We start from the raw sequence: 10,477 nt of genomic DNA, 5'->3' as shown, positions 1-10,477 counted from the left end.
AAAAGCTACACATAAGTATTTTCTCAGGCACTTATTTAGACTAAATAGATGCACATCTTTCCCTAGATTATTTCAGTAGTACACAAGAGTGAAATCATACTGTTCATGTTGTACTTGCTATAGTTTACTTCCATGTTGTTTCTTAATCAAAAAGCATTGTCAATTGTAAATCAAGTGAAAAATAGCATGTATAATATGTATGTGTACATGCATGGGATGCTGATAATTCACCATTGTTGCACAGAAAATTAACATGATAAAGTATTTATTAGTATGAATATAGTACTAATTTCTCTTGTAATAAACAAATAAACAGAAATCCTGTGATAGTAAACTTATATATGTCTGAAATAATCATAAAAAGTCAAATAGAAGTGCAAAAAAAAAAAAATACACTCTTACATGCCTATATACTTTTGGTACTTAAACCATTATACATATTTTTTTTTTATTTTTTTTTTTTTATTTTTTATTTTTTTGCATTGCATTGCATTGCATTGCACTATGAGAAAAAGATTGAGGAATACTAAAGAGGTGTGGGCACAACTCCAAAAAAGTGGATGAGGAGCAGGGGGTGGAATGAGGTACCGGGTCCATGACCCAAGGTATGCATTTAAGGGTTAATGTAATATTCTGGGTTCAATACAATTTAAGCTCAATCAACAGCTTTTGTGGCATAATGCTGAAAAAAATTTGAGTCGATCCTCCTTTTTAAAAAGCAAATAATCGAGGTTACAGGAAGACACTTACAATGGAAGTGAATGGGGCTAGTTTTTGGAGGGTTTAAAAGGCAAAAATGTGAAGCATATCATTTTAAAAATGCATTTACATTAATTCTTCTGTTAAACTTGAGTATTATTTGAGCTGTTGTAAAGTTGTTTAAATCGTCATTTTTACAATCGCTTTAGGGTTACGTTGTCATGGCAACGAAGTTGTAAAACTGGCTATAACTTTACACAGAAAAGGTTAGTAAGCGATTTTTCACACTAAAATCATGTTTACACGCATATTGTGTATGACATGTGGCTATACTTTTGAAACAGTGAGTATTTTAACATTTACTGGTTGACCCCCATTCACATCCATTGTAAGTGCCTCACTGTAAACCATATTTTTGCTTTTTTTAAAGAAAAGCAGGGACAAGTCGAAATAAATTTTTGTGTTAATCAACATTATGCCACAAATGCTGTCTATTGAGCTTAACTTGTACTGAACCCGGAATATTCCTTTAAATTCTGTGGAAAAGAACTAACTTGTGTTCTAACTTTAAATCTCCTCTAAAAAAACATTTGTAAATCATACGAGCATGTTAAGGGTCATAGGTCTCGTTTCATAGTGAGTGTTTTACAGCACGTTGACTTGCTTGGCAATGACGTATTTTCAATTCAGTCACACTTTTTTTCATTGTTGACTCTCAACTTCCTTTTGCCCTTTTTTGTCTTGATCCCACAGCACGTAGAACACGTAAGCACACCTCCTTCAGGATTTATTGGGTAAAAACAAGCATTTGATAAATGAAATTTATTTTGTTATATTATTATTAGTTTGGTCCATGATGCTTCATAAACAAATATCCAGGGCAGGAAATACTGATGGTATTGAAAATGCTGACAAATGCAGATATGTTGAAAACTACAGTCTAAACTACGGGGAAGAGAGTAAACAAACAACTGAGATCTCAAAAAGTTAGTTCAGAATGTTATTAAGGTAACCTACATTGGACACTGAAGGAAGGACAACCGGCTAAAGCCAGTTTAGAAACGGATAGTAAAAGATACACCCAAGTTCAAGTAAGGGAATGAAGGGGAGGGGGAAGTGGGAGGAAATACATTGTGGGAAATCACTGCTGGGTTGTTTTGTTTAAATAAGGCTTATGCAGCCCAGCTCTGTTGTATTCTATTCATGGCACTGAATCATTTGTTTATTATTAACAAATGAATAGTCAATCAACGCTTCATAATGTATTCCTATAAGCTTTACCAAAAAAACAGTTTTTATATCAAAAACAGATATAAGATTTGAGGTGATTCTGACTCTTAAGAATTTAAATGTCATCTCAAATAACATTTCAACCATTTTAGTGTACTGTTAAATACAATTCTATATATGGGCAGTTGATGTGACATCATGCTTTCACTGTCCAATCATATATATATATATATATATATATATATATATATATATATATATATATATATATTGGTTAAAGTGATAGTTCACCCAAAAATTAATATTCTCTCATCATTTACTCACCCTTGTGCCATCCCAGATGTGTATGACTTACTTTCTTCTGCAGAACACAAACAAAGATATTTTGAAGAATGAATGATGTCCTTACAATGTAAGCCAATGGGGTCCAAAACTTTCAAGCTCTAAAAATGTCAGCATAAAAGTAATCCATACGACTCGAGTAGTTTAATCTATGTCTTCTAAACCAATACAATCGCTTTAGGTGAGAAACAAATCAAAATTCATTCCTTCCTCACGAAATATCCTCACTTCCGCTCAGCTCTCTTATGCATTTTCATGAGAGAACCTCTTTCACGTGTCCCTGCACTTGACGCATTCGCAATTGCATGTTCTCGCAAAAACTGAGGGTTGCACAAACCGGAAGTTCTCGTGAGAACATGCAAACGCGAATGCAAGAGCTTCTCTCATGAACCTGCATAGGAGAGCTGGGTGGAAGTAAAGCGTTTTGGGTAAAAAGGAATGAATTTTTGCTTTGTTTCTCATCCAAAGCTATCATGTCGCTTAAGAAGACATGGATTAAACCACTCGGTTTGTATGTATACTTTTATGTCCTTTTTGGAGCTTGAAAATTTTGGACCCAATTGACCCTTGCATGGTATGGACAAAAACTCATCATTCATCCTTCAAAATATCTTTGTGTTCCACAGAGTAAGTAAATGATAAGAGAATTATAATTTGTGGGCGAACTTAAAGATAACAATTATAAATTGACCTTCAGTTCCCTTTATGCAATTTGTTTATCTACATAAATTCAAAACCCTAATGCCAACAATTTTTCAAAATAAGAGGACAGAACTGGAAAAAGGACAAAAAAATAAAAATTCACTCTTAATAATTGAGTTATACAGAATAGATTTTGTTTGACATGCAGGTTTCAGATTGGCTTTCAATCATCCATAGGAAATGTCTGTTAAAATCAAGACTTTTTGTTTATTGGGAATTTCCTCCTACTAAATTGCCCCCCTAACTGTTTTTGTAATACGAGCTCTTCTTCCTTCTTTGTTTTTCTTTTGTTTTTGTTTTTTTTTGTTTTTTTTTTTTTTTTTTTTGTAATTATTATTATTATTATTTATTTCCTTTCAAGTGGAAAAGTAAATAAAATACTTCAAGACGCCCTATAAGTGGATAAGTCAAAAATAGGCTTCTGTTACCTTTTTTAAAATGTGTGTCAAGAATTTGTTGAGCTGACACTCGTGGAGGTAATGACATCACCGGGCCTAGAGACGGACAGTGACGTCACATTGTTTGCAAATGTTAGTCATGTTGCTAGAGAGTTTGAACCGGTTTGGCCGAGTGAAAACACCGCCTCCTCCCTCCTACGCACATCTCTCCACCTTCAAATATATAAGACTGCCCTGCACGACTCAACGGCACTTCAACATCAAGTACGCGACAAAAACAAACACACCGACAGCATGCTTTCAGAAACCGAGTGCGGAATCTGCTATCGGACTTTCAGCGTCGGTCGGCGGTGTCCACGACAGCTGAGCTGCAAACACACATTTTGCGAAAGCTGCCTGGTGACGCTCGCGCGGTCCGCGGAGAGCCCCGAACCCCGGATTATGTGTCCGCTGTGCCGTCAGTCCACGCCGCTGTCAGAGGCGACAATCAAAGATAATCTGCCGGTAGACGAGGACATTTTGGAGCGGCTGGTGACCGCGGCCAGCTTGGAGGGGTGTACGGATGACGAAGAAGACACCGAGGAGCCGGACCAGGAAGCGTCCAGCCCGCGTAAAGAGGACAGTCCGCCGCCGAGATCTCCAGGCGGACGCCTGATGAGATCCATAAGGCGCCTCTGCAAAAAAATCACCGGGGAGAGCAGGAGAAGTGAGTATTTCAATTTAGAGCAATATTCCGGGTTCAGTACAAGTTAAACTCAGTCGGACTGCCTCACTGTAACCTTTTGCTTTAATTAAAGAAAAGGAGGAACGAGTCAAAATTAATTTTTGTGGTTATCAACAATATGCCACAAATGCTGTGGATTGAGCTTAACCTGTACTGAACCGTTAAACATGTTATCACTATGTTTCTTGCCTTTAATGATTTGAGAACCCAAAGCACTCATTGTGATTTCTTGTCTTTTGTGTTTTCAGACTGCATGACTGATGAGGATTTAAGGGACCTGGCAATGATGTCCTGCTACATTATGTAAACAACACCAAGATTGCAAGTTGTTGAATTTGCAAGAAAATTCCAAGTGTCAAGACGGACTTAGTCACCCCTCAAGCATCTGGGACACACCTTGCAGAACCAATGGGAACCTCTGGAAGAAGTTGTTTTGTTTTTGCACATTTTAAAGAAGGAACATCGCCAGCAGTGCTTGCGGGCATAGCAGTACTGTTTGCTGTTGGGTGTGACTCATTGCCATAACAGAGATTTTGGGTTATCCCAGCACAACCCATAAACAAACCGAAACGAAGAAACATTAAAGAACATTCAAGAATATTTATATATTGTATAAATCTATAAAGTGTGTCTTGAGCTTAAAGCTCAATCAGGCCTGGATAATTGTATTGCTCTTTTAATTTATTATTATTATTATTATTCAAAAGGTGTATTGGACTATGCCACTGCATGGCAGATTTCTCCTGCAACAATGGACAAATACTGTAAACTGTCACTTACATTTTACCCTTTAGTTTTTAATTTATAAGGAGGGACTTTGTGTTATATTTTATCAAATAAATACAAATGATAGGTCCCATTATGTTTGTCTTTTCGAACAATCTTTATTTAAAAAACAATGACAACATTATTTTACATGTATTTATTTTTAACGATGATAAGTGATATTTATGTGAACAGGAAGGAGATATTTTGTGTACTGCTACATTTGTAAAATAAATAAATAAATAAAAGATTTTCACATTTTTATAAGTTTATCACGCTGCTTGTCTTCTCTTTACATTTTCAAACATGTCAGTCTGTGTCCTATTGTTTGTGTGTGCTGTGACAAAACCCTCACTTTTTTTTTTTTTCCTCAATTTGGAATTCCCAATTTGCTCTAAGTCCTCGTGGTGGCATAGTGACTCACCTCAATCTGGGTGGCGGAGGATGAATCTCAGTTGCCTCCTCTTCTGAGACCATCAATCCGCACATCTTATCACGTGGCTTGTTGAGCACATTACTGCAGAGACATAGTGCGTGTGGAGGCTTCACGCTACTCTATGCAGCATCCATGCACAACTCACCATGCACACCAACGAGAGTGAGAACCTCACATTATAATGACCACGAGGAGGTTAACCCATGTGACTCTACCCTCCCTAGCAACCGGGCCAATTTGGTTTGTTAGGAGACCTTGCTGAAGAGTCACTCAGCATGCCCTGGATTCAAACTCGTGACTCCAGGGGTGGTAGTCAGCGTCAATACTCGCTGAGCTACGCAGGCCCCCAACCCTCACTTTTAAGCTAGGGCCAAGTCCCATACTTTTAAGTTGCATACATTCAGAGATTGCTTACTGTGTAAGCAAATGAACAATGTTTTTTTTTCTTGTTATGACCTATACAAAAAGTGAGTTTGAATGGAGGAGTGTGTGTCCTTCAGTGTTCACGTATTGGCTTTGAGTAACTGATACCTTTTTTGAACTTTAGTTCAGACCTAATACTTTTTCTGTTGAACAAATTGATCAAAATACAACAGGCTTACATTTTCTTGAGCTCATACCAACAGATGCCACAGACTTCACCACAGAATCTCCACCCTCATTCAGCAAAGCCAGTACACAACCAGCTGTCCTTTCCTCCGAGCCAGAGCTGGATCCTGGGGATCATACCACACCTGCAACACAAGGCACTGTTCCATTTTATGAGGAAATCTTGATACCCACCACCGTGTTGGTCACAATGACCTCAGATTTAGATCTCGCAACGACAAGGTGAATACTTCAGAGCAATGTGAGCTGTTTCTCTCCTCTGTAGGTAGATGGTGTAAGATCTGTCAAAAGACCTGTCATTAAACTTGGGAATTGAGAAGTTTCATACTCTCTTTATTTTCCCTTTTGTAGACACATTATTGAGAAATATTGTGACTGATATTAACCATTTTCTTCTCAAGCATGTCAAGGGGTAGTTTCATCCTGTCGTCAGTCATTACTTGCCCTCTTGTTGTTCTAAACCTGTATGACTTACGTGGGACACAAAAGGAGATGTTAGACAGATTTTAGGGACATTCTGACATTCTGCCTATTATCTCCTTCTGTGTTCCACAGAAAAAAGAAGTCCCAGTTATGAACAGCATGAGGGTGAGTTATTAATGGCAGAATGTTTATTTTTGGATGAACTATCCCTTAAGATTAAAATGTCTTGATACAGTAAACCTTGCATCTTAATTTAGCAGGAGCTTAAGTTTGACTTTGAAAATTATTTGAGAGGCATTAGAAAGAAAAAACTTTCATGTCATGGTGTACATATCACATCAAATTAGTTGAAATGTGGGGTGGGGCTGGTACAAGCATGCATACAGACTCATTCCTTCTCCATCTATATAAAGTAATGTGCAAAAGTTTAAGGCAGTTGTGAAAAAAGATGTTTCTTTTCCAAAAATAATGCCATTAATCATTTTGATTTATCAGTTAACTTCATACAAAGTTTAGTAAACATTAAAAAATATATATTTAGTGTGACCACCCATTGCATTTAAAACAGCACCAATTCTCCTAGACTGTAAAAAATTGCTGTAAATTTACGGCCAAATTCCTACAGCAATCTACTGTGATTCTTAAATACAGTAGTTTGCTGTTAAAAATGTTGCATTCTCGGAGATCAAGAGCAGTCTCACTGTGAAGTGACTAGTTTTACAGTAAATAGCTGTTCTATGCAAGGCATTAGGGGAAAATGAACATTTAAAATCATGATATCATCTTGGTGAAAGCTATAGTGACATTTTGAAACTTATAATTTAACAACAACAACAACCTGTACACAGTAAACAGATTAACAGTATAGCACTGCATTGTGGGTTATAATGGTGACATACCCATAAGCCTTTGCGCTTGAATAAGTATGTATGCTTTGGCAAATCATTGGAGCTACAAAAAAAACAAAACAAAAAAAAAACACTTACAAAAGTTTTTATCCAGACTTAATAGAAGTCTTAGTTTAATTAGTGTTGTTGTTTTGTTATCAATAGTTGTGTTTTGATTGAAGTCATCATTATGGTGATTAGTGTTCTCTTGAGCTGGCACCTTGGACCTTCTTTACTGTTATATTATGTTCTTCCAGACAGTCAATTTACATTTAAGTAAAACACAAGTTGTTGCATTGTGTTACTTGGAGGACAAAACTTAAGGGTAGCATGAATATCTGATCTTACCTTGCAAATAGCACTATATATGACAATAGCGATGCATTGCACATAAAAGCAAAAACAGTACATGACGTTTCAGCAAAATGATATCAGCAAATTGAGTATTTGATGTTTTTGATGAATTTACAGCATAACTCAAGTTTGATGAAGTTACAGATATCAACTCTTGGCATACAAAACGCAGCAATGGTGACAATTAACAAACATACTTTTACGTAAATAAGTAAGAGATGAACATTAAAATCCAAGTAACTTAGACTACAATAAAAAACAACGTCAAAATAAACCAGTAAATAGTAAAAAATCGAAGTAATTTCTTCATGCCGCAGTGCATGCTGGGAACATAGCTGTTAATTTAAACAACAGTAGATAGTATGTAATTTGATGGCTATATGCTGCTAAATTACAGTTGTATACTGTAGCTGTAAAAACAGTATCTAGCTTTTAATTTCAGCAACAGCAAGACTGTTAATTTTACAGTAACATGCTGGCAACCCTGCTGCCAGTTCTTTACTGTTTTTTTACGATAAGATGTTTAACAGTGTAGGCACACTTGCGTGCAGTTTTAACCCTTGTGTACCCTTCGTTACGGGTGCATTCTTGAGGCATTTGTGGTCAAATTTAACCAATAACCAATAAAAGTGTAATTTTTTGACAAAAACTCATCATTCATCCTTCAAAATATCTTTGTGTTCCACAGAGTAAGTAAATGATAAGAGAATTATAATTTGTGGGCGAACTTAAAGATAACAATTATAAATTGACCTTCAGTTCCCTTTATGCAATTTGTTTATCTACATAAATTCAAAACCCTAATGCCAACAATTTTTCAAAATAAGAGGACAGAACTGGAAAAAGGACAAAAAAATAAAAATTCACTATAAATAATTGAGTTATACAGAATAGATTTTGTTTGACATGCAGGTTTCAGATTGGCTTTCAATCATCCATAGGAAATGTCTGTTAAAATCAAGACTTTTTGTTTATTGGGAATTTCCTCCTACTAAATTGCCCCCCTAACTGTTTTTGTAATACGAGCTTTTCTTCCTTCTTTGTTTTTTTTTTTTTTTTTTTTTTTTTTTTTTTGTAATTATTATTATTATTATTTATTTCCTTTCAAGTGGAAAAGTAAATAAAATGCTTCAAGACGCCCTATAAGTGGATAAGTCAAAAATAGGCTTATGTTACCTTTTTTAAAATGTGTGTCAAGAATTTGTTGAGCTGACACTCGTGGAGGTAATGACATCACCGGGCCTAGAGACGGACAGTGACGTCACATTGTTTGCAAATGTTAGTCATGTTGCTAGAGAGTTTGAACCGGTTTGGCCGAGTGAAAACACCGCCTCCTCCCTCCTACGCACATCTCTCCACCTTCAAATATATAAGACTGCCCTGCACGACTCAACGGCACTTCAACATCAAGTACGCGACAAAAACAAACACACCGACAGCATGCTTTCAGAAACCGAGTGCGGAATCTGCTATCGGACTTTCAGCGTCGGTCGGCGGTGTCCACGACAGCTGAGCTGCAAACACACATTTTGCGAAAGCTGCCTGGTGACGCTCGCGCGGTCCGCGGAGAGCCCCGAACCCCGGATTATGTGTCCGCTGTGCCGTCAGTCCACGCCGCTGTCAGAGGCGACAATCAAAGATAATCTGCCGGTAGACGAGGACATTTTGGAGCGGCTGGTGACCGCGGCCAGCTTGGAGGGGTGTACGGATGACGAAGAAGACACCGAGGAGCCGGACCAGGAAGCGTCCAGCCCGCGTAAAGAGGACAGTCCGCCGCCGAGATCTCCAGGCGGACGCCTGATGAGATCCATAAGGCGCCTCTGCAAAAAAATCACCGGGGAGAGCAGGAGAAGTGAGTATTTCAATTTAGAGCAATATTCCGGGTTCAGTACAAGTTAAACTCAGTCGGACTGCCTCACTGTAACCTTTTGCTTTAATTAAAGAAAAGGAGGAACGAGTCAAAATTAATTTTTGTGGTTATCAACAATATGCCACAAATGCTGTGGATTGAGCTTAACCTGTACTGAACCGTTAAACATGTTATCACTATGTTTCTTGCCTTTAATGATTTGAGAACCCAAAGCACTCATTGTGATTTCTTGTCTTTTGTGTTTTCAGACTGCATGACTGATGAGGATTTAAGGGACCTGGCAATGATGTCCTGCTACATTATGTAAACAACACCAAGATTGCAAGTTGTTGAATTTGCAAGAAAATTCCAAGTGTCAAGACGGGATCTTAGTCACCCCTCAAGCATCTGGGACGCACCTTGCAGAACCAATGGGAACCTCTGGAAGAAGTTGTTTTGTTTTTGCACATTTTAAAGAAGGAACATCGCCAGCAGTGCTTGCGGGCATAGCAGTACTGTTTGCTGTTGGGTGTGACTCATTGCCATAACAGAGATTTTGGGTTATCCCAGCACAACCCAAAAACAAACCGAAACGAAGAAACATTAAAGAACATTCAAGAATATTTATATATTGTATAAATCTATAAAGTGTGTCTTGAGCTTAAAGCTCAATCAGGCCTGGATAATTGTATTGCTCTTTTAATTTATTATTATTATTATTATTCAAAAGGTGTATTGGACTATGCCACTGCATGGCAGATTTCTCCTGCAACAATGGACAAATACTGTAAACTGTCACTTACATTTTACCCTTTAGTTTTTAATTTATAAGGAGGGACTTTGTGTTATATTTTATCAAATAAATACAAATGATAGGTCCCATTATGTTTGTCTTTTCGAACAATCTTTATTTAAAAAACAATTACAACATTATTTTACATGTATTTATTTTTAACGATGATAAGTGATATGTGAACAGGAAGGAGATATTTTGTGTACTGCTACATTTGTAAAAAAATAAATAAATAAATAAAAGATTTTCACATTTTTATAAGTTTA

The 10,477-nt window shown here is 37.0% G+C and overlaps 2 protein-coding genes across 2 annotated transcripts; both read left to right on the top strand.

Annotated features, from left to right (window-relative positions):
- The first annotated feature begins 3,608 nt into the window (after positions 1-3,608).
- On the top strand, positions 3,609-5,132 carry LOC127448692 (RING finger protein 227-like). Its single transcript, XM_051711422.1, has 2 exons — positions 3,609-4,077; positions 4,344-5,132. The coding sequence occupies exons 1-2, from the start codon at positions 3,666-3,668 to the stop codon at positions 4,400-4,402; spliced, it is 471 nt and encodes a 156-aa protein (XP_051567382.1). The 5' UTR covers positions 3,609-3,665; the 3' UTR covers positions 4,403-5,132.
- Positions 5,133-8,781: 3,649 nt separating this feature from the next.
- On the top strand, positions 8,782-10,477 carry LOC127448676 (RING finger protein 227-like). Its single transcript, XM_051711399.1, has 2 exons — positions 8,782-9,421; positions 9,688-10,477. The coding sequence occupies exons 1-2, from the start codon at positions 8,797-8,799 to the stop codon at positions 9,744-9,746; spliced, it is 684 nt and encodes a 227-aa protein (XP_051567359.1). The 5' UTR covers positions 8,782-8,796; the 3' UTR covers positions 9,747-10,477.

The sequence above is a fragment of the Myxocyprinus asiaticus genome, chromosome 1, assembly GCF_019703515.2.
Source record: "Myxocyprinus asiaticus isolate MX2 ecotype Aquarium Trade chromosome 1, UBuf_Myxa_2, whole genome shotgun sequence".
Lineage (NCBI taxonomy): Eukaryota > Metazoa > Chordata > Actinopteri > Cypriniformes > Catostomidae > Myxocyprinus > Myxocyprinus asiaticus.
Note: the sequence above shows the minus strand (reverse complement) of the source record. Positions and strands in the feature narration are given on the sequence as shown.